The sequence below is a fragment of the Phyllobates terribilis genome, unplaced genomic scaffold, assembly GCF_046119375.1.
Source record: "Phyllobates terribilis strain yellow unplaced genomic scaffold, ASM4611937v1 Scaffold_2__4_contigs__length_985480577, whole genome shotgun sequence".
Lineage (NCBI taxonomy): Eukaryota > Metazoa > Chordata > Amphibia > Anura > Dendrobatidae > Phyllobates > Phyllobates terribilis.
Window position 1 is genome coordinate 297,093,850 of NW_027362762.1, and position 24,125 is coordinate 297,117,974.

The 24,125-nt window shown below is 49.0% G+C and overlaps 1 protein-coding gene across 3 annotated transcripts in view; it reads left to right on the top strand.

Moving 5' to 3' along the window:
- NALCN (sodium leak channel, non-selective) overlaps positions 1–24,125 on the top strand; it is an 850,352-nt gene that overhangs the window by 408,167 nt on the left and 418,060 nt on the right. For all 3 annotated transcript variants that reach the window (XM_073664203.1, XM_073664204.1, XM_073664206.1), the window contains one exon: positions 10,702–10,788. In XM_073664203.1, coding sequence (XP_073520304.1) covers positions 10,702–10,788 — 87 coding nt within the window. The remainder of the gene's footprint in view (positions 1–10,701; positions 10,789–24,125) is intronic.

A 24,125-nucleotide genomic window follows, 5' to 3' on the forward strand; every position in this document is an offset into this window, starting at 1 on the left:
TCCTTTAACAGTAGAGTTCTCTCAGACCTCTCTGTCTCCAATGCGCCCACTCGGCTCTCAACAGCCAGTCTCTCAAGCTTCTCTTGCTTCAAATGGGCTTGTAGCAATTCCTTGAGCTCCTTGATCTCGGCTTTTAAATCCACCAAGTCACCCAAGCTTGCATTATTCGAGTAGGTATTTGTTTCATACCTCCCATCTCCAGTGGCCAACTCCTGGCCCTGGTCTGTGGCTTCTCCGACAGACTCCTCCATCTTTTTATGCTCAGCTTCCATCTTGCTGATTCTTTCCTTAAGGCACGTCTCTGCCCTCTGGAGATTATCACAGAACATCTGCAGCTCCTTCACCTGAGCTTCCAGACCTAGGGTCTTTCTGCGGAGATCATAATTTTCATCACGGGTGTCCTGCAGAGTGGTCTCAACCACTTGGCGCATGTGTTCTGCATCCGCCTTATCATCCTCTAGTTTTTCTTTAACCCTGAGGAGATCCTCATAGTCTCTCTTAATTTGTTGCAGTTCCCCACTGCGTTCACCATATTCCTACTTGGATTCACACAGCTCCCGGTTGAACTGTTCGCGCAGTCGTTCTAGGTTTTGTTCACGCCCAGAAACCTCATCCTGCAGCGCCTCCTTCTCAAGCTTTAACTGCAAAACCACCTCCTTGGTTTTGCGGCGGTCCTCCTTAATTTCCTGGAACATTTCCTTCATTGGTTAATTTCCTCGTTGCTTCCCTCCAGTCTCGCTGTAAGTTCCTCACAACCTGGTATATTTTCTGCCGTTCGGACTCCAGGTTCCGCAGGTCTGAGGACACGTTCTCCAGGTTTTCCCATAGTTGCGATACATCACTCTGACACTGCTGCCTGATAGGCTCCAGCTCTTGGTCATGACTGGCCGCCTCCTCTTTCAGGGCTGTCATTTCCTGATCCTTCTTTCTCAGTACTGTACCGGAGCTTGCTACTGGCAACGTCACCTCCTCTTCTGCCTCTAAAGGAGGATCAACACTTGAAATAAAGGCACACAGTACTACATTTTCTTTATTTTCACTTGCAGCAAAGACTACAGGAGCAACCTTTTTGTGGCCCTTGAGCCGTCGACGACGAGAGGGGGACTCTCTTCCCTCGTCTAGCCCCTCCTGACTGACCTCTCTTTCTACTTTCATAGTGTTACCGTCAGCTACGGGGTCTGTGTCACTCCCCATGGTTTTGTGGACTAACAGGTCACCTCCCACTTTGACGTCAACCCCTTCTACTGGAGCTACCCCGTTATCAACGGTCAAATCGTCATTTTTAGGCGGTACCAACCCACAACCAGTAACAAGTTTTGGTTTTCTATACTCCATGCTCTTTTGAAAATCCGCCCCCTTTTGAGACTCCGTCCCCTTTTGGACACCCACACCTGTAGGGGTATTTTTACAAAAAAAATCAGCAATAGTCTTAGGACTCAGTTCACAACATCTCTTACCACCTCCCCGGGCACTCTGGGACAATACTGGCGCCCCTGGAGAGTTCACAGAATGGTTCACTGCTGCCATTCTATACGGTGCCCACAGCTCCTGCCGTTCCTGCACCATGTCCTGTAGACGTTTCTCAAATACTTGCTGCGGTTTTAACCAGCACTTTAATCACTCAATAGCTTCATTTTCTTTTGCTGCTCTGTTCACAACCATCGCGGTATACTATTCATGCTAGACACTTCACCGCTTTCCCCGGAAAATTTTTCGTGGCCCCGCCGAGCCTCAGCAAACCAGGTTTGAGTGTGAGGACAATTTTCTTAACCCCGCCGAATTACAGCCAGATGCTTTAATTTTCGTGACCCCACCAAGACACAGCAAACCAGGTTTGAGTGCGAAGACAATTTTCGTAACCCCGCCGAGTTACAGCAAGATGCTTTAATCTTCGTGACCCCGCTGAGCCACAGCAAGATGCTTGTATCCACACTCGTCGTCGCCCCTAGTAACCGGGCTGCCGTTGCCCCTAGCAACCAAGCTGTAGTTGTCCCTAGCAACTGGGCTGCAGTTGCTCGCATTCTCCAACCACATGGCAGCGCTAGTCATCATACTGGGGGATGCTCGCTGCACCGGGTCAATTAAAGCACACCAGGCACGTTTTTCCAGTTTTCACACTCCAGCAGTTTATTATACAACATAACTGCTATAACCGAGTCCAACTCAGTGGCTTGCTGACATATTACATATAATGTCCAGGAGCCTTTCAAGTGGCAGACAGGCCCACTTGGCTCCAGTTACAGCCCCCCAGCAAAGTCACTTTTAGAATTGTCCACATCAAGCAGTGTTTTTACCTTTGCCGGGTTTTAGCTGCTTCAGACTTGTTCCACCACCACTGTGGCTTTACGGCTTCCCAGATGGGGGTCTCTAGCCCTCGTTCCTTCAAAGGCTACTGGTATGTGGTCTCACCTCACATCCAGCCTTTGCCTTCCAGGACTTTTGCCTTCCAAGCCTCTGGCCCTCCAAGGCTACTGGGATCGCTTACACATACGGATCCAGCCTCTGCCTTTCAGGCTTCACCAGGCTTCAATAGGCCTCACTAGGCCTCACACTCTAGCGGTGTCCCACACGGGAACAGGCCTCATGCCTTACACACCTATTTCAAAACTACCCGGGTTTATATATCTTCCAATGCACACAGGACCTGTGCTGATGTCACAGTCATGTGATCAGACAGACATTCTGTGTGCACAGGACCTGTGCTATGTCACAGTTATGTGACCAGTCACCTGAGGGGGAGGTACATGGTCAGCCAAAACACATCCTGGACCATTACCGTAATGCCGGAAGTCCCTGCATTACAGCTGTCAATCACTGCACAGACAGCTCAGCATGCCCCTGAACCAGACTAGACAACTGAGCTGTCAATCACTGCGTCCTAAGACACACTAAGGGGTGGAATTGTTACACAATGGCGTTAGAAGTGGAAAAACAGGGTGAGTCAAAAATAATCAAAAACATTGATACAAACTGGATCCTACATGGAAGCCATTACCCTCTAAATCAGGAGTCCTCAAACTACGGCCCGTGGGCCGCATGAGGATTTTTATCCGGCCCGTAGGATTTTTTATCTGTTCCTGTGCAGATCCGCTGTCTTCCTGCTGTGCACTCCCTGTGACGTCTCAGGTCAGAGGGTGTGGTGACGTCTTTCCACCGCGCCCTCCCCTGAGCTGTCACAGGCTGCACAGAGCAGGAAGACGACGGCGACGCTGGAGTCCGGACCCGAGCAGCGGCAGCAGGTGAGAAGTGAGGTGAGTATTTTTCTTTTTTTTTTTAATGTATGGAGGCATGGGGCATAATATTAGGGGTGACATCCTGCATGGGGCATAATATGGGGGGTGACATCCTGCATGGGGCATTATATGGGGGAGTAACATGCTGCATGGGGCATTATAAAGAGAGGGGAGTGATATCCTGCATGTTGCATTATAACAACAGGGGAGTGATATCCTGCATGGGGCATTATATGGGGGGGTGACATCCTGAATTGGGCATTATAACGACAGGGGAGTGATATCTTGCATGGGGCATTTTATGGGGGGGTGACATCCTGAATGGGGCATTATATGGGGGGGTTACATGCTGCAAGGGGCATTATATAGGGGGTGACATCCTGAATGGGGCATTATAAAGACAGGGGAGTGATATCCTGCATGAGGCATTATATGGGGGGTGACATCCAGCATGGGGCATTATATGGGGGGGGAGACATCCTGAATGGGGCATTATAAAGACAGGGGAGTGATATCCTGCATGGGGCATTATATGGGGGGGTGACATCCTGCATGGGGCATTATATGGGGTGTGACATCCTGCATGGGGCATTATATGGGGGGTGACATCCTGCATGGGGCATTATAAAGACAGGGGAGTGATATCTTGCATGGGGCATTATATGGTGGGAGAAAGGGACATCCTGCATGGGGCATTATATGGGGGGTGACATCCTGCATGGGGCATTATAAGAGGGGAACAGCCTGCATGGGGCATTATAAGGGGGGAACAGCCTGCATAGGGCATTATAAGGGGGAAACAGCCTGCCTATTGAGGACCTATGCTGCCTATTGGGGACATTTACCTCCCCATTGATGACCTATGCTGCCTATTGGGGACATTTACCTGCCTATTGGGGACATTTACCTGCCTATTGGGGACCTATGCTGCCTATTGGGGACATTTACCTGCCCATTGAGGACCTATGCTGCCTATTGGGGACATTTACCTGCCTATTTGGGGACCTATGCTGCCTATTGGGGACATTTGCCTGCCTATTGAGGACCTATGCTGCCTATTGGGGACATTTACCTGCCTATTGGGGACCTATGCTGCCTATTGAGGACCTATGCTGCCTATTGGGGACATTTACCTGCCTATTGGGGACATTTAACTGCCTATTGGGGGCATTTACCTCCCTATTGGGAACCTATGCTGCCTATTGAAATACCGGTTGATTTAACTTTACTTGTTCTTCATTTTAAATATTATATTTGTTCTTGTATTGTTTTTTTACTTCAAAATAAGATATGTGCAGTGTGCATAGGAATTTGTTCATAGTTTTTTTTTAAAAATTATATTCCGGCCCTCCAATGGTCTGAGGAACCGTGAACTGGCCCCCTGTTTAAAAAGTTTGAGGACCCCTGCTCTAAATAGTCAGTAGAACAAAGAATGTATATTTGGAGTAAGTGGGTACACATAATAAATCTAGAGCTGTCAAATCTGCAATAAATATTTTATATTGATAAGGATCCCATTTATTCTGGTTTACATTTTCAGTAGGATCAATGGCCATCGTAAGTCAGGAATGAACAACTGTCTGCTTGGGATTTATAAGGTTGCTCTCTGGTATTTTAGCTTCATTTGATCAGGGTCATAGAATAACTTCATTGTTTATAGATGCACAATTGTGTTCATTTATTTCTACTTTAAAAGAAGATATACACCTCATAAAAAGATATACAAAAATTATATACACCTCATAAAAAGATATACAAAAAATATACACCTCATGTCACTAAAGGAAGTTCTTACAGTGCCTTGAAAAAGTATTCATACACTGTGAACTTTTCCACATTTTTCCCATTACACCCACGAACTTAAATGCAGTTTATTGGAATTTTATGTGATATACCAACACAAAGTAGTATTTGTGAACTGTAAATGAATTGATACATGGGTTTTTAATTATTTAAAAAATATAAATCTGAAACTTGTGATGTGCACTTGTATTCAGCCCCCTGTAGCCTGACACCCCAAAATAAATCCCTGAGTGATCAATTACCTCCAGAAGTCACATAATTAGTAAATTGAGTTCACCTGTGAGTAATTCATTCTTAGGCTACGTTCATACTTTCAGTATTTGGTTGGTATATTACATCAGTATTTGCAAGCCAAAACCAGGAGTGGAACAATCAGAGGAAAAGTATAATAGAACAAGTGCACCAATTCTGCATTTTTCACCTTTTCACCCACTCCTGGTTTTGACTTACAAATACTGATATAAAATTCTGAACAAATACTGAACGTGTGGTCTTAGTATAACTACAGCTGTTCTATGAAGGTCTAAGAGGTTTGTTTGAGAACTGTAGGGATCAAACTGCATCATGAAAACCAAGGAACACAACAGACAGGTCAGGGATAAAGTTGTGGAGGAAAGTAAAGCAGGGTTAGGTTATTAAAAAAAAATAGCCCAAACACTGAACATCTCACGGAACACTCTTCAATCCATCATCCAAAATGGAAGGAGTATGGCACAACTGCCAACCTACCAAGACATGGCTGTCCACCTAAACTGACATCCCAAGCAAAAAGAGGCCGATGGTCACTCTGGAGGAGCTGCAGAGATCCACAGCTCAGGTGGGACAATCTTCCCACAGCACAAATTTGGCCTTTATGGAAGAATGGCAAGAAGAAAGTCATTTTTGAAAGGAGACATAAGAATTCCTGATTGGAGTTTGCAAAAAAACATGTAGGGGACACAGTTAGCATGTGAGAGAAGATGCTCTGGTCAGCTAAGACCAAAGTAGAACATTTTGGGCTAAATGCAGAATGCTAAGTAAAATACAACACTGCACATCCCCCTGAAAACACCGTCCCCACTGTCAAACATAGTCGTGACTGCATCATGCTATGGGGATGCTTTTCTTCAGCAGGGAAGTTGTTTAGAATTGATGGGAAAATGGATGGAGCCAAATACAGTGCAATCCTGGAGGAAAACCTGTTGAGGCTGCAAAAGAGACTGAGACGCTGATTCACCTTCCAGCGGGACGACTCAAAACATACTGCCAGAGCTACAATGGAATGGTTTAGATCAAAGTATATTCATGTGGTTGAATGGCACAGTCAAAGTCCAGACCTAAATTCCATTGAGAATCTGTGGCAAGACTTGAAAATTGCTGTTCACAGAAGCTCTCCATCCAATTTCACAGAGCTAGAGCTAGTTTGCAAGGAAGAATGGACAAAAATTTCAGCCTCTAGATGTGCAAAGCTGGTAGAGACATACGCTACAAAATTTGCAGCGGTAATTCCAGTGAAATGTGGTCCTACAAAGTATTAACCCGGGGGTTGCTGAATACAAATACAAGTCACTATTTTTTAATTTATATTTTTAAAATAACTAGAAAACCTTGTATCTTTTCCTTTACAGTTCACAAATACTTGCCACTTTGTGTTGTTATATCACCACCCCCCCCCTCCCCCAAAAAAAGAACATTTAAGTTTGTGGGTGTAATGTGAAAAAATGTGGAAAAGTTCACGGGTTATGAATACTTTTTCAAAGCATTGTTTAAGTATAATGTGAGAGAGTGGCTGCCTTAGGAGATGAGTATACTAGCAACAGTATAATCAATAATAATAAGAATTATTTACACTATCTGTATATAATTCTAGGAGGAATTGAGGCGCTTGGATACATGTTTGCTGAAGTAGAAAATGATTGAAATGCACACTGAGATTATTATTTAAATAACATGATTACAGAAGAGAAGCCAGGGATTTGGTAAATTTGTGATAATAATGAGAATAAAGGCTTTGAAGTCCAGAACCAAGCTTATTTCTAAGGATCTGTCTTTTAAATTATCCCACATCAAGGGGAAAAATTTGCAGTGTATTATAGGCCCAACTAAATACTGAAATACAAGTGTAATAAGCCCTTGAATCTATGGAATGGTGAAAAGAATACAAGCTATGCCAAGCATACGGTTATGTGACAGTTGCTCATCAAGTAGTTTTGCGGAACATACTTATTTAAGTCAAAATGGCCATTGAAGGGGTTTACTTATGTGTTAGAAGGGCACCCTTCTTTATTGGTGAGAGCGGAGAGTTGCTGTAAGGGAGAATCTTGACCAGTTGCAACTTCACTCAGAATAGGAGGGGTTGCGCTAAAACAAACCCTTCAAGTAATCCATTTGAAAAAACTCAGTATGGACTTTTGCAATGAAGGCTCTTGCACTAATTTTGTCTAAAAAAAATTTAATGGGATCAGAGAAATAGAGTTTTAAGTCAAAACAACGGACAACCACAATAGAACCCCATAAGAAAAACAATGGTGTGCTTGGTTTTAACATAACTTTATTGCAACTTCACTCACCACCCATCTGGAAAAGTTTTCCCCCTCCCATATACTAATGTGCCACAAATAGAAAGTTGATATCACCAACCATTCCCATTTAATTTAGGTGTATCCATATAAATGGCTCACCCTGTACAGCTAGTTATAAGCAAAATCCACAACACAAAAGCAAAAAAAAACACACATTTAATGGATTTCTGAGGAGATTGGATATAAAGCTGTGTTAACATTTGCGTTGTGAATCTTTGTCTGGGGTTCAATCAAACATAGCAATATTTTTGACAGGAAATGGATAACAACAAGTCACCTTGGCAGATAAACATACATCTATTGTGTCATTCCTTCCTTCATCTGAAGAGTTTGTGCTGAATTCTAATGCCAGAGCCTCTGGACACACAGCAGCCGGGGAGGGATACATATATATATGCTTAGTCTTATACTTCAGGAACGCTCTGAAGGAAAACTAAAAAAGATCTTTGCAAGACATGGACTGGGTGAAATGCTTTTTGCAGCATGTCAGAGTTTGTTACCACGACATTTGCTTAAGGTCAAATGATCTAAAACTGTGTCCCTTGTGGTCCTTTGTGTCAATCTAGTTTTACATCAATGAGCTGTCTTATTGTAAAGCTGATGGCCATGTTAATGCTAGATTTAAGGCATAATTCTTGTGCTTTAACTATGGAGGGTCATAATCACATCACCAAATATTTACTAATGAGTTTGCACTTGTTACAAAGTAACTTTTGTGGATCAAATAAACAACATGAAGGAATAAATAAAGTTGATTGTGCTAAAGCCTATAAGCTGTTGAAAGATAAACTTGGACAGCATATAAGTGGCAGCGATAAGTCCGGATCTAAATCCCATTGAACACCTGTGGAGAGATCTTAAAATTGCTGTTGGAGAAGGCACCCTTCAAATATGAGAGACCTGGAGCAGTTTGCAAAAGAAAAGTGGTCCAAAATTCCATTTGAGAGGTGTAAGATGCTTGTTGATGGTTATAGGAAGCGATTGAGTGCAGTTATTTATTCCAAAGAGTGTGCAACCAAATATTACGTTGGGAGTTCCAACCATTTTGTCCGGCCCATTTTGGGGGTTTAGTGTGAATTTATGTCCAATTTGCCTTTTTTTTCTCAGTTTTTTTGTGTAGTTCCAATACACACAAAGGGAATAGACATGTGTATAACAAAACATGTGTAATTGTAATAATTTACTGGGAGAAATACTTCATTTTCTTGAACAATTTCAAGGGTGCCAACACTTTCGGCCATGACTGTATATTATTACGAAGCAACATTGTTACCACTAAGCATAACTATAAATAATGCAATGAGAGCACATGTGGATACTGTTGTTTTGTCTCCTACGTTTCACTGCATATATGAATCAGCTCAATGGTTCTTGTAAATTACTCATCCTCCCACAGATCATTTATTCAGACCTAGATTAATTCAACTCTTGCCAGTGTCACTTGTCTTTCATTTCAGATCATTTAACTTTCTGCCCAGCGGTCCATGCTGTTATTCCTAAAAATATCTACAGTATGTACTCACCAAATCACATCCAAAATTGTACTCCATCCTCATACAAATGACCATATTTGCCTTTTTTTTCTTCTGTTTTATTGCCCTCAATTGAACTTTATATTTAACTTGATTCTAATCCAAGTTTCAGTCTGGAATTGGTTTAATGTTTTAACTCCAGGCAAAAGCTCAGCCTTTGTCCAGAGGGGAGGCTCTCAAAGGTTTCACTGATCCAAGGATGGACCAAACCAAGAGTGTAACATATGACCGTCTAATAAATTCTGGTTCTTACTTAATCTGGTCCAGAAGAGGTTAAACTCATTTGAAGCCTACTGAGCTCAGTCGTTTACTGATAGGGCCAATCATTTATTAGATTTTATGGATGATGTGTCCTGTGTTTGCAATGATACCAAAGATTCAATTGTAAGGCAGCGCTAGACATCATGCTGGGGGATACTCGCTGCACCGGGTCAAGTAAAGCACACATGCAATGTCTTTCCATTTTTTCACAATGCAGCAGTTTATTATTTATCATAAACCGCTTATCACATAGTCCAACTCCGTGGCTCGCCGGCATGCACATATAATATCCACGAGCCTCAAGTGGCAGACAGGCCCACTTGGCTCCAGTTACAGCCTTCAGCAAGGTAATAGCATAAATGTCCACATTAAGCAGTGTTTTTACCTTTGCCGGGTTACAGCTGCTTCAGTCCGTTTGGTTTGCCACCACTGTGGCTTTGCGGCTTCCCAGATGGGGGTCTCTAGCCCTCGTTCCCTCAAAAGGCTACTGGAATGTTTCACGCACACATCCAGCATCTGCCTTTCAGGGTCTTGTCTTTCAAGCCGGCTTTTCCCTCCAAGGCCACTGGCATCTACACACAGGATCCAGCCTCGACCTTTCAGGCTGCCAGACTTCACCAGGCTTCACTCTAACGGTGTCCCACATGGGTACAGGCCTCATGCCTTTTCCCACACACCCCCTGTGTCAAGTCTATCAGGATTTATATATCCTGTAGTACACACCCACAGGACCTGTGCTGATGTCACAGTCATGTGATCAGACATTCTGTGTGCATAGGACCTGCACTATGTCACAGTCATGTGACCAGTCACCTGAGGGGGAAGGTACATGGTCATCCCAAAACACATCCTGGATCATTACAGTAATGCCAAGCAAGCCGCTGCATTACACAATATAATAAATGTAGGTATATACATTGTATACACTGTTCCGTACAGATAGAGGATGGACCCTCAGTATAATTTATTTTCCATTCCAGGTGCATGTCCAGTGCATGCCCCACTTGAAACATTTTATAGGAAATATATCTTCAAATATTACTATATTTAAAATAGTAGTTGCACTTATTCCAAAAAGTAGGATACGTTTAACTGCTTGTTGGTCCTCGGACCCTGCTTTCTTGTTTCTTATTATGTGTAGTAGTAAATTTAAATTAATAAAGTGTATTTCTCTAACAGTAGGCTTGCAACGAGAGCTAAATTTAAAACATTTTAATTTACTCTTCTTTGAGATGTTTTTACAGCATTAACATTATGTGGAATTAATGCAGTATATCTATTTTAAAATACACTTTTTTATTTATTCTTAAGATGTTTCATGAAGATGCTAGCGGTGGCTGGCAACTAGTGGCTGTTGATGTGAATAAGCCACAGGGAAGAGCTCCCGCATGTCTACAGGTAAGCTGTACTTGGATGACTGCAAATGACTTGTATATAGCAAAATGAATGTGAAAATTAAAGTATACTATGGACAGTAGTCTTGATTATGCTTAAATATTTTAATTACATTCTGTATAAAGCAGTAGTGACAACATATCACACTGTACTTCAATTTTTAGAATAAATAGTACTTGAACAGGCAAAATCAAACAGCAATTTATTGATAATTGAAACAGTAAGTGCTCACAAGAGCTTACAATATAAGAGAAAATACGAGTAGCAAAAATGCGAGTAACAAACATTGAAGTTTTGCAAAATATTCTTCTTTTTTCCGTCTGCTTTCCAAAACTAAACATGCATTTAACTGAATTTTTTACCTTCTAACACCCTCACTAGACCTCTCAGTCACAGTTCGCAACCTCACAAATTCTCCAGTTTCCCATCTACAGTACTGCAATCTTCAAACCTTTTCTATGGCCCCTCATGTAACACTTTTGCACTTCTCCAATCCACCCTCAACTCTGCTGTGCAGTGAATTCACCTCTCCTCTCACAATCTACTACTATTCCCTTCAGCTAGCCCATTCACTGGCTTCTGTTGCTAGATGCTGCCTGATCCACTCTACAGATGGTGATGATGGAGACATCATAGCCAATATCACAGGATGGCTCAGGTGCTGTCTAGCCAGAGATACTCATATGGTTGGGACGTGTGGTGCCGATCAGCCAGGCGGAAGGGGTGCTGTCCAGCAAATCAGCAGGTGTAACCAGCTCCATGCTGTGCCAATGGGACAGCATACTGCTGGGAGTTGCCAGTTATTGTGCTTGACTTACTCCCTGTTGTACTCATCAACACAATGGCTCAGTGGTTAGAACTGTTGCATTGCAGCGGTGGGATCCTGGGTTCATAATACCTCCAAGGATAACATCTGCAAGGAGTTTGTATGTTCTCTCTGTGTTTGTGACGCGCCCCCTGGGCCATATTCTTTAGGGGGAATATCCGGAGCCGGATCAGATGGGAGTTGTAGTCTTCCGAGTGGCTGTGACCCGGTCCGTGCCCAGGGTGTCAAACTCAGTTGTATGTGGCAGTCCTACAGATGTTAATAAGTTCTTAATGTCGACTACGCCACCCGTTGTATTGCGGTCACTATGGCCGCCGCTGCAGCAGGGTCCGCTGAGGCTGATGGTGTAGGTGCAGCTTTTGATGGTATAACCCCCAACGGGTGGGGTATAGCCTCAGGGGGTCAGGTGCAGAGGATGGGGGTTGTGGTGGTGCAGCATAGATGTTAAAGGAAGACAGAGTCGGGTTATGCAGTTAAGGGTATTTACTCACTGCTGATGTTCCGGTCACTCCAGCTTCAAGTGACCTCCCGAGCCGTGCTGCATCCACCAGGTCCTGGATCCAGCCAACCCCCAAGCGAGTCCGGAGCGTGACCCTGAGCTCTCCTTCTGTCCTTTCTCTGGCCGTCCCCACTAGTGATCCACCCAGGTCCAGCTCCCTCGGGCCTTCTGTTGGGAGACCCTTAGCCTTGGGTTCCCTGACCCTCCACGTGGTATGCCTTCGGGGTGGATGTGGTGGGTGGCCGTGGCAGACGCTGCCCACGGCCTCCGGTCTCTGGCTGGGGTGTGTTTTTGCCCCCACCAGCTTGGGTTCCGGTACCCTGATGCCGACTCTTCACCCGTGGATTGGATTTGGGGTCTCAGAGTCCTCTCTTCTGTTTCCCCCTCTGGGTCTCTCTTGCTTTCTCCTCTCTCTCTCTCTGGGGCTGCTCTGCTCCTCCGCTTCTTACTCTGACAGACTGACTGACTGACTGACCCTGTTCTTTGATGGTGCCCACCTTATATACACCCTCTATGTGTGAGCTCAGGTGACCAGCACCCAATGAGCTCCTATCTTTACCCAGGCTGCTCCCCCTATCTGCCCCTACACTACTTGGGATGTACCACCCCCCTCCCACTCCAGCCAGGAACAGACTCGGTCGTACCTGCACATTTCTAAGTGGGAGTACCGTCGGCCTGTTCCTCGGAAATGGGATGTATGTAGTGCATGCAGCCTACCGAGCTCAGTTCCACACTCCATCCTTACCCGGGAGTGGAATATCACACCTCTGGGTTGAGGTGCAATACCCCTGTAGCAGCCGAATCCTCAGGGTGCTACATTCCCCCCTGGTAAATCACAGCACGTCCTCGGGCTGTAAGACATAACACCAAAACATACAAATTTTTGCATAAACATATAAAACATATAAAACATTATATATATATATATCAATATAAAACATTCTCGTCGCCTCTGGCTCCTCCTCCGGTCACTGTGCAACGTGTGACCGGGTAAAGTGCGACAGTCTCTCTAGAAAACTGGTTTTCCTATAAAACCGGTAGGGGGCGCTTTAGGACGCGCAACTATATACAAGGATATGGCCGCTCTCAGTCCTCGGCCAGTGGGATTAAGGGAAATACGGGTAACAGTTCACACATGCTGGTCCCAACGGGGACTATATTAGCAACAGCAACAGTTTCAGTTTCAGTTCACGGTTTCAGTTCACGGTTTCAGTTCACGGTGCCCCGACGGGCAACTATATACAGCTTCTGCTTCGCTGTCCTTAGCGACGGCGTCCTCCTGCTCTTGCTTTATGGTTACCTTTGGCTTCAGACCCGTCCGGGTCCTCTTGCTCTTCCTCCTCACACCGCAGCTCTTCCTCCGTCAGGCGATGCACATGGAGGGCGTAGGGACCTTTGGCACACTTGTGCCGGGTGAAGGTGACCTCGTCCCCGATGTAAAGGTCACGACCTCTGTGTCCCTCCGGTAGGTGGGACTCAACGTCTCTCCTGGTTACGAAGACGTCGCCTAGGGTGTGGTGGTCTCGGATGAAGCCCCACCCATGCTGCAGGTTAAACTTTATCACAGTCCCGGTGGTGCGGGGACTATGCGCTGCACGGGGGTCTCTCCTGGCCCGGCTCTTCTGCTCCGCGCTCTTTACTTGAGCTAGCTGTTCCCGGTCCCGCCTCTCTCTCCGCTCCCTCTCGAAGTCCTCGAGCTGTTGGCGGCAGCACTCAGCACGCTCCGCTGCAGCTGCCCGAGTCTCTTGAGTGAACCCCATAAGATCTTCTCCGGTGGGGTCCCACTCAAACTGTGCTTCCGCTAGCGGGGGCGAGATCCTCTTTACGGGCTTTGGAGCCAGGATCAGGGGTTCATCCAGGGGTCTCTCTCTCCGGAGTCGGGGATGGTGAAACTCCGGTGGCCATATAAATGGCTGCCCATCCGGGCACGTATGCTGGGCGTACAGGTCCTCTCCCAGATGCGGCACTCTTGGTCTTATGGGCGCGGTGGTGTTAGCGCCCGGGTTGCCCGGGCCTTGCGGCCAGGCCTGGGGTATCTGGAAGGTAAAGGGCACCGTAAGGATGGCGGCGCCCTGGGCTACTTGGCCCTGCGACCAGGCCGGGGGCTCCGCGGAGGTAGGAGGCGCTGTTGGTATTGCGGCGCCCGGGGGTACTAGGCCTTGCGACCAGGCTGGTGGTACTTCCTGCTTGGTCACGCTCGGGGTCGAGGCGTGTGACGTCACAGGGGTCGCGGCTCCCGTTTGAGGCCTAGTCTGCGGCGGTGACGTTGCAGCGACGGGCACGGCAGGATAGACTTCGGGCTCTGCGACGGGGAGCTGGGGCAGGTACGCGGTTTCCCGGTCTGGGGTATAGACGTCCCCTTTACCTGCCTCCACTCGTTCGGCTCCCTTCTCGGCGCCGTCTCCGGCCTTCAGTCCTCCCGCGCCATCCTCAGAGGCGGTCTGTCTCCTCGTCTCGGGTGGCGTGCTCCGCTGACAGGTCTCGGTCTGCTGGGCCATCTCACGGCTCCACTCCGCCAACGTCTCTCGCTGCACCCGGGCCATCCTCCTTGCGAGGCCCTCCAGAGCAGTCTGTGCACACTCCCGGTCTCGGGGGAGCTGTGCTAGGACCTCCACTAGGCCTAGTGGGGTCGTTGTTTCCAGCAGGCTCCTGACCAACGGGTCGGTGCTGCTCTGCTCTCCTACAGTCGTCTCCAGCAGGCTCCTGGCCAGCGGGCCGGTGCTGCTCTGCTTTCTCGCCATCTCCGGGTAAGCTCCTCCGATACTCTTCTCCAGGCTTCTTGCCTCCGGGTGCGCTCGCTCTAGACTGCTCCAGGCGGCACCCATCTTTGTTCTCTCCTTTCGTCTCCTCCCACTTCGAGGGCGGTCCCGGGGCCACTTGGTGATTGTCAGCTCCAGGGGCAGTTCTTTCACGCTGACAGACACCTCTAGCATCACAGTCTCTGTTGGTGGGGGCGGTTTCCACTTTTGGCGCCATTTTCGGTCCTGGCCCACGATGGGAGGTGGCCTCTCGCCACCCTCTGGCACGCCCATAATGGCGTCCGCTCTTCCAAGGCGGGAAACCTTTGGAAATGGCGGGAATCGCTTCCCAGTGGCGGGAAACTCTGCAGATGGCGGGAAAACGCGGTTAATGGCGGACAACCGGCTGGAATCGACTGGTGATGGGGTCCGATGGCGGGGACCCTCCGGAACCGGCAGGAGACTTCTTTTTGAGGTAAACTCATTCTTTTCTTCAGGCACGCAGTACCCGGTTGTTGCGGGCACGTAATCCTGCCGACTACGCCAAAGTTGACGCGCCCCCTGGGCCATATTCTTTAGGGGGAATATCCGGAGCCGGATCAGATGGGAGTTGTAGTCTTCCGAGTGGCTGTGACCCGGTCCGTGCCCAGGGTGTCAAACTCAGTTGTATGTGGCAGTCCTACAGATGTTAATAAGTTCTTAATGTCAACTACGCCACCCGTTGTATTGCGGTCACTATGGCCGCCGCTGCAGCAGGGTCCGCTGAGGCTGATGGTGTAGGTGCAGCTTTTGATGGTATAACCCCCAACGGGTGGGGTATAGCCTCAGGGGGTCAGGTGCAGAGGATGGGGGTTGTGGTGGTGCAGCATAGATGTTAAAGGAAGACAGAGTCGGGTTATGCAGTTAAGGGTATTTACTCACTGCTGATGTTCCGGTCACTCCAGCTTCAAGTGACCTCCCGAGCCGTGCTGCATCCACCAGGTCCTGGATCCAGCCAACCCCCAAGCGAGTCCGGAGCGTGACCCTGAGCTCTCCTTCTGTCCTTTCTCTGGCCGTCCCCACTAGTGATCCACCCAGGTCCAGCTCCCTCGGGCCTTCTGTTGGGAGACCCTTAGCCTTGGGTTCCCTGACCCTCCACGTGGTATGCCTTCGGGGTGGATGTGGTGGGTGGCCGTGGCAGACGCTGCCCACGGCCTCCGGTCTCTGGCTGGGGTGTGTTTTTGCCCCCACCAGCTTGGGTTCCGGTACCCTGATGCCGACTCTTCACCCGTGGATTGGATTTGGGGTCTCAGAGTCCTCTCTTCTGTTTCCCCCTCTGGGTCTCTCTTGCTTTCTCCTCTCTCTCTCTCTGGGGCTGCTCTGCTCCTCCGCTTCTTACTCTGACAGACTGACTGACTGACTGACCCTGTTCTTTGATGGTGCCCACCTTATATACACCCTCTATGTGTGAGCTCAGGTGACCAGCACCCAATGAGCTCCTATCTTTACCCAGGCTGCTCCCCCTATCTGCCCCTACACTACTTGGGATGTACCACCCCCCTCCCACTCCAGCCAGGAACAGACTCGGTCGTACCTGCACATTTCTAAGTGGGAGTACCGTCGGCCTGTTCCTCGGAAATGGGATGTATGTAGTGCATGCAGCCTACCGAGCTCAGTTCCACACTCCATCCTTACCCGGGAGTGGAATATCACACCTCTGGGTTGAGGTGCAATAACCCTGTAGCAGCCGAATCCTCAGGGTGCTACATTTGTGTGGGTTTCTATTGGTACTATGGTTTCCTCCCACATTCTAATGATATACTGATAGGGTTGTGATTGTTAGCCCCAACTGGGATAGTGATGATGTCTGTAAATCGCTGTGGAATTAATGACGCTATATAAGTGAGTAAAATAAATAATAAATATTTTTGACTTGGCTTGTGTCCCTCACTCTTTCTGTCTCCGTGATCCCCCTGGTCTGACCTTAGCTTGTCTGACTTTGCTTTTTGATTCTGTCCCTTGTTCTTTTACTTACACAGCTAGTTTATCCATACTTTCATAAGGCTCTCTCATCCAGCCAGCAGCTACTTTAAGGATGCAAACCAAGATGTAAGTCCAAATTCCTATGTAGGGGCTAAAGGGTGAAGATCAGGGTTTCTTTTGAATTTGCTAGATGAAGTGGCCAGCATTAAGTCTGTAAAAAATAGTCTTTTTGAAGCTGATGACATCAGACATACAGTATATCACAAAAGTGAGTACACCTCCCACATTTTTGTAAATATTTTATTATATCTTTTCATGGGACAATGCTGAAGATATGACAGTGTGATACAATGTAAAGTAGTCAGTGTACAGCTTGTATATCAGTGTAAATTTGGTATGCCCTCTAAATAAGTCAGCACACAGTCATTAATTTCTAAACCACTGGCAACAAAAGTGAGTACACCTCTAAGTGAAAATTTCCAAATTGTGCCCAATTAGCCATTTTCCCTGTCCAATGTCATGTAACTCATTTGTGTTACAAGGTCTCAGGTGTGAATGCGGAGCAGGTGTGGTAAGTTTGATGTTATCGCTCTCACACTCTCTCATATTGGTCACTGGAAGTTCAGCATGACACCTCATGGCAAAGAATTCTCTGAGGATCTAAAAAAAAGAATTGTTGCTTTACATAAAGATGGCCTAGGCTATAAGAAGATTGTCAACATCCTGAAATTGAGCTGCTGCATGGTGGCCAAGACCATACAGAGGTTCAACAAGACAGGTTCTACTGAGAACTGGCCTCACCTTAGACGACCAAAGAAGTTGTGTGTACGTGCTCAGCGTCATATCTAGAGCTTATCTTTTCAAAATAGACGTATGAGTGCTACCATCATTGCTGCAGAGTTTAAAGGGGTGGAGGGGTCAGCCTGTCAGTGCTCAGACCATACCCCGCAAACTGCATCAAATTGGTCTGCCTGCCTGTCATCCCAGAAGGAAGCCTCTTCTAAAGATAATGCGCAAGAAAGCCCGCAAACAGTTTGAGTGAGACAAGCAGCCTAAGGACATGGATTACTGGAACCATGTCCTGTGGTCTGATGAGACCAAGATAAATGTATTTGGTTTAGATGTGTCAAGCGTGTATGGTGGAAACCAGGTGAGGACTACAAAGACAAGTGTGTCTTGCCTACAGTCAAGCATGGTGGTGGGAGTGTCATGGTTTGGGGCTGCATGAGTGCTGCCGGCTGTGGGGAGCTACAGTTCATTGAGGGAACCATGAATGCCAACATGTACTGTGACATACTGAAGCAGAGAATGATCCCCTCCCTTTGGAAACTGGGCCGCAGGGCAGTATTCCAACATGATAACGACCCCAAACACAGCTCCAAGATGACCACTGCCTTTTTAAAGAAAGTGAGGATAAAGGTACTGAACTAGCCAAGCATGTCTTCAGACCTAAACCCTATTGAGCATCTGTGGGGCATCCTCAAACGGAAGGTGGAGGAGCGCAAGGTTTGTAACATCCACCAGCTCTGTGATGTCGTCATGGAGGAGTAGAAGAGGATTCCAGGTTTCAACCCGTGAAGCTCTAGTGAACTCCATGCCCAAGAGAGTTAAGGCAGTGCCTGAAAATAATGGTGGCCACACAAAATATTGACACTTTGGGCACAATTTGGTCATTCTTACTTAGGGGTGTACTCACTTTTGTTGCCAGCAGTTTAGACATTAATGGGGCACCAGGACCACATATCACATCATCTTGTCCGACATGTGAGGAGTTTCCCTAAAAGGTAGACATGGTAAATTTGTAGTATGGATGTCATGCCAGTTGTTAGTTCAACACAGAGGGAGAAGGGGAAGGGAGCCCAGACACTAGGGAAAGGGGGAAGTGGAGACCTCCTAGTCTGGTCTAGCGTCACCCTGTCTCAACTATCGTCCCTATATTGCCTCTTCAGCAATCGCCGTACGCGTGCCTCCCCCTACTTTCCCTGGGGAATGGCTACGGCTAGGGATGAAAGGAGATGAGCGCTAGTCAACCTCCACTAAACGCTATAGACAACAAGGGAAGACAAACAGGGGAATTGCTTAGCTTTAGATGACTCCAAATATGCACAGGGCCTCAAGCTCCAGAGAGGACAAAGTACTGCTCCTGCTAAGCCTCCCAAGTAAGAATAAATATAGCCGGCGACTCCCCTCAGACACACCAGGTATATATATGTAGCGCCCCGAGGGTTCGGCCGCTACAGGGTTATTGCACCTCTGCCAGAGGTGTGATATTCCACTCCCAGGTAAGGATGGAGTATGGACCAGGGCTCAGTTAGCTGCATACAGCACACACACCCCATTTCCGAGGGACAGCTCAACGGTGCTCCCACTAGACATAAGTGCAGGCACGACCGACTATGTCCCTGCCTGGAGTGGGGAGGGGGGGTGGAACACCCAGTGCTGTAGGGGCAGAAAGGGGTTGGTTCCTGAGCGTAGGAAGGAGCCCATTGCTTGCTGGTCACCTGGGCTCATGGTCAGAGGGAGGTATAAAAGGTGGGCACCATCTTAGATCCAGGTTCTGTCCAGAGAGGAGAAGACAGGGAGTAGAGGCTCTGTAGGAGCTCTACTCCAGAAGGGCCTAGTGAGAGGCCGAGGAGGAGGTGAAGGGGAGCTGAGATTTTGGCTCATCTCAGCTCCAAGAGAAAGGAACAGAAAGGAACAGAAACAGAAAGGAACTGCAAAGAGAGAGAGAGAGAAACAGAAGGGCTCAGGAACAAGAAGGTGGAAGGGACCATAAGAACCCACGAGAATCCAGGGTGAAGGGTCAGGCAGATTAAGGGTACCGGATCCCAAGTTGGTGGAGGAGAAACTACCCTCAGCCAAAGACCGGTCGTCGTGATCATCTATTGGTGCGACACCTCATCAAATCTGCTAGGAAGGCACCATATAGGACAGCGTAGGACGGGGCCCACGTTTAACCGCACGAGTCCGCGGCAGCTGGACAAAAGTGGGTCACTGGTGAGGCAGGCCAGAGAAAGGATTAAAGGGGGTCCTGTGCCATGCTCCTGAACTGCCTGGGAGTTGACCGAGCCCCTCACCTGGTGGACGCAGCACGGCTCGGGCGGTCACTGCCGACGGAAGTGACCCGGAACAAACGAACTGTGAGTAAAGACCCTGGACTGTAACTTGTTGTCCGTGTGCTCCTTCGCTCCTCCGGCACTACCGGTACTGGGACCTTCACCACCATCACTCCCACCATCCACTACACTGCCCTGGGGCCGCACTCTTCCCGTGGGGAGTCACACTACCCTAGCTGCACACCTCATCAGCCCCAGCGGTCTGCATGCAGCGGCGGTTCCTAATAACCGCAATCCACGGGTGGCGTAGTCAGGCATTATCTGAAGCACGTAGTAGACTGCCATTGGCCTGACCACCCTGAGCCGCGGGACCGGGCCGCCACTACTACTACCCCCATCGTTCCCCTATCGCCCGGATCCGCGTGCCCCACGGCCCAGGGGGCGAGTCAGCTTTGGCGTAGTCGGCAGGATTTCGTGCCCGCTAACAACGGGTACTGCGTGCCTGAAAAGAGACTGTTTCATTGTACCAAAGATGGCGCCCGCCCCAGAAGAACGAGCGCCATAATGTGCGCGCCAAAAGACCACAGGAGGCCACCTCCCATCGTGGGCCGGGTCCCAGAATGGCGCCAAAGAGGAAGCCCGCCCCCGTCAACCATGAGCACGGCGGTAGAAATGTCCGTCAACGTGGGGGGGCTGCCCCTGAGAGTGATTGTCAGCAAAACGCCCCAGGACCACCCCCCATGGGGGCGGAAAGAGAAGAAAACTGCGGGGCAGTGGGTGGTCTGGATCAGTTTGGCCAGGCCGCACCCGGAGATGGAGAAAGAAATCAGTTCCAGTACTTTGGCGAGGGGCCTGCTGCAAGCTACACCACCATGCAGCCTCACCGAGCTGCTAGCCCATCTCCCCAAGGAGGACCCCGAGTATACGCGGGCGGCGTTGGAGGAGCTGGACCGGAGGATGGTCCGGGCACAGCAGGACGTGATCGCCGGGTGGAAGGAGGAAGTAGCCCGGCGGGCTTTGACCCTGCAGCAGGAGGCGCCATCGACGTCCAGCAGCACACCAGCCACCGAGGGCAGTGAAGGCAGAGCGGAGGCTAAAGACGACGCCGCGGAGGAGGCCGCGACAGCAGAGGCAGGTAACGGAGACGTCCCTGCCCCGAACCCTAGGGCCGCCGACCTGCCCCTGCACCCTGTTGCGGAGCCCAACGTACCTGAACCCGCCATCGACACCGTGCCTCCACCGCTACCAATGGGTTCCCAGGCCATCGATACCGCCAGCGAGCCCCGCCCCATGCCGTGCTCTCTGACCCCGGGCGTGATCAGCAGACCACAATCGCAGGCCCGGTCGCAAGGCCTAGCGCCCCCGGACGCCACCCATCGACGGGAGTACTGCCGCCAACAGCTGGAGGTGTTCGAGAGGGAGCAGCGGGAGCGGCGCATGAAACAGGAGAAGCTGCAGGCCCAAAGTGCGGAGCAGAAGATGAAGGCCCGACGAGATCCCCGAGCTGCCCGCGGTCCCCGAGTCACCGGGACTGTCGTAAAATTTCACATGGAACATGGCTGGGGTTTCATTAAAGATCCTGAGACCATCAACAACGTGTTCGTGACTATGAGGGATGTAGAGAGCCACCTGCCAGAAGGTCATCGAGGGCGGGATCTATATCCAGGAGACGTGGTGTCCTACACCCGACACCAAGGCGTGAAGGGATGGTACGCCCTCCACGTCCACAGAGTGGTAGAAGAGGAGGAGCAGTACCACTCGGACTCTGAGTACCAAGAGGGCCCGGATGGGCCTGAAGATTATGAGGAGCAAGGAGCCGCTGGAGGGTATTGCTACCAGTGAACAGTAGCATACCAGCGTATATAGTTACCCGTCAGGGTACAAAGGAACTGTGTGGGACTGTTTCCAGAAAAGTGTGGTCCCCATTGGGACTGATATAGGACTGTTTGATTGTTGCCCTATCCCCTAAGTAACCTGGCTGAGGACTGAGAGCAGCCATCCCTCTTCCCCTAACAGGCTGAGGACTGTGAGCAGCCATTCCTCTCCCTAAAACCGGCCGAGGACTGGGAACGGCCAATCCCTTGTACATAGTTGCGCTTCCTAAAGCGCCCCCTACTGGTTTTATAAAAAAGACTGCAACGTCTACCTCAAGATTTACTGGACTGTTGCACCTTTACCTGGTCGAGATCCAAGAATCCAAGAATGTGCTTTACTTAAAAATGTTTTACATGAGAAAGTTTTATATGCTGCTAGGTAATAATGCAAATGTTTTACAAGATGTTTTATATGACAAAAGAGTTCCAGAGGCATTAGCAAAGTGTTTTATAATAGTGACAAGAAAAGAGAAGAGTTTCCCATAAAGGGAATTGAACCGTATTGCCTGTTTTCTGATGCGGAAAGTTATTGAAAAAGTTTTGCATGTCCTGTAATTATCTGTTTTTGCTCTTTTCCAGCCCGAGGACGTGCTGTGCTTTACCAGGGGGGAATGTAGCACCCCGAGGGTTCGGCCGCTACAGGGGTATTGCACCTCTGCCAGAGGTGTGATATTCCACTCCCAGGTAAGGATGGAGTATGGACCAGGGCTCAGTTAGCTGCATACAGCACACACACCCCATTTCCGAGGGACAGCTCAACGGTGCTCCCACTAGACATAAGTGCAGGCACGACCGACTATGTCCCTGCCTGGAGTGGGGAGGGGGGGTGGAACACCCAGTGCTGTAGGGGCAGAAAGGGGTTGGTTCCTGAGCGTAGGAAGGAGCCCATTGGTTGCTGGTCACCTGGGCTCATGGTCAGAGGGAGGTATAAAAGGTGGGCACCATCTTAGATCCAGGTTCTGTCCAGAGAGAAGAAGACAGGGAGTAGAGGCTCTGTAGGAGCTCTACTCCAGAAGGGCCTAGTGAGAGGCCGAGGAGGAGGTGAAGGGGAGCTGAGATTTTGGCTCATCTCAGCTCCAAGAGAAAGGAACAGAAAGGAACAGAAACAGAAAGGAACTGCAAAGAAAGAGAGAGAGAAACAGAAGGGCTCAGGAACAAGAAGGTGGAAGGGACCCTAAGAACCCACGAGAATCCAGGGTGGAGGGTCAGGCAGATTAAGGGTACCGGATCCCAAGTTGGTGGAGGAGAAACTACCCTCAGCCAAAGACCGGTCGTCATGATCATCTATTGGTGCGACGCCTCATTAAACCTGCTAGGAAGGCACCATATAGGACAGCGGAGGACGGGGCCCACGTTTAACCGCACGAGTCCGCGGCAGCTGGACAAAAGTGGGTCACTGGTGAGGCAGGCCAGAGAAAGGATTAAAGGGGGTCCTGTGCCATGCTCCTGAACTGCCTGGGAGTTGACCGAGCCCCTCACCTGGTGGACGCAGCACGGCTCGGGCGGTCACTGCCGACGGAAGTGACCCGGAACAAACGAACTGTGAGTAAAGACCCTGGACTGTAACTTGTTGTCCGTGTGCTCCTTCGCTCCTCCGGCACTACCGGTACTGGGACCTTCACCACCATCACTCCCACCATCCACTACACTGCCCTGGGGCCGCACTCTTCCCGTGGGGAGTCACACTACCCTAGCTGCACACCTCATCAGCCCCAGCGGTCTGCATGCAGCGGCGGTTCCTAATAACCGCAATCCACGGGTGGCGTAGTCGGACATTATCTGAAGCACGTAGTAGACTGCCATTGGCCTGACCACCCCGAGCCGCGGGACCGGGCCGCCACTACTACTACCCCCATCGTTCCCCTATCGCCCGGATCCGCGTGCCCCACGGCCCAGGGGGCGAGTCATATACACCCAGGCCAGAGATCTAATTAGCAACAGAGAGGTATCTGCTCGCTCCTAAAGACAGCCTCTTATCTAAGAAGCTGTCTGCAATGCCAAACATAGAGATCTCCTGCAATCCACTGTCTTGTCACCTCTGACACACCCGTGACAATGGAGCTGTCTATCCCAGGCTAGTGATCAAATAAGACCCAAAAGTAACATGCCCCTCTCTCTTAAGTAACAATAGGAAAAGTATAATACCAAATCAAATGAAAAATAGTGCATATGTCAAATACATATAGACCTAATATAGATCATGCTGGGTAATCAGGATCAGTGTCCATGTGAAGAGAAAGTAAGGTGCATAGAGGCAAAAAGGTATGTAGGTGCCTGGGAGTGGCAAATGCCTAGAGGTATAATGAAAGAGTAATATAGCAGCAATACCTTTATATAGAATGGTAGTCCTGAGAGTGGGAATGGTCATCAGCCGCGTCCCCTCAC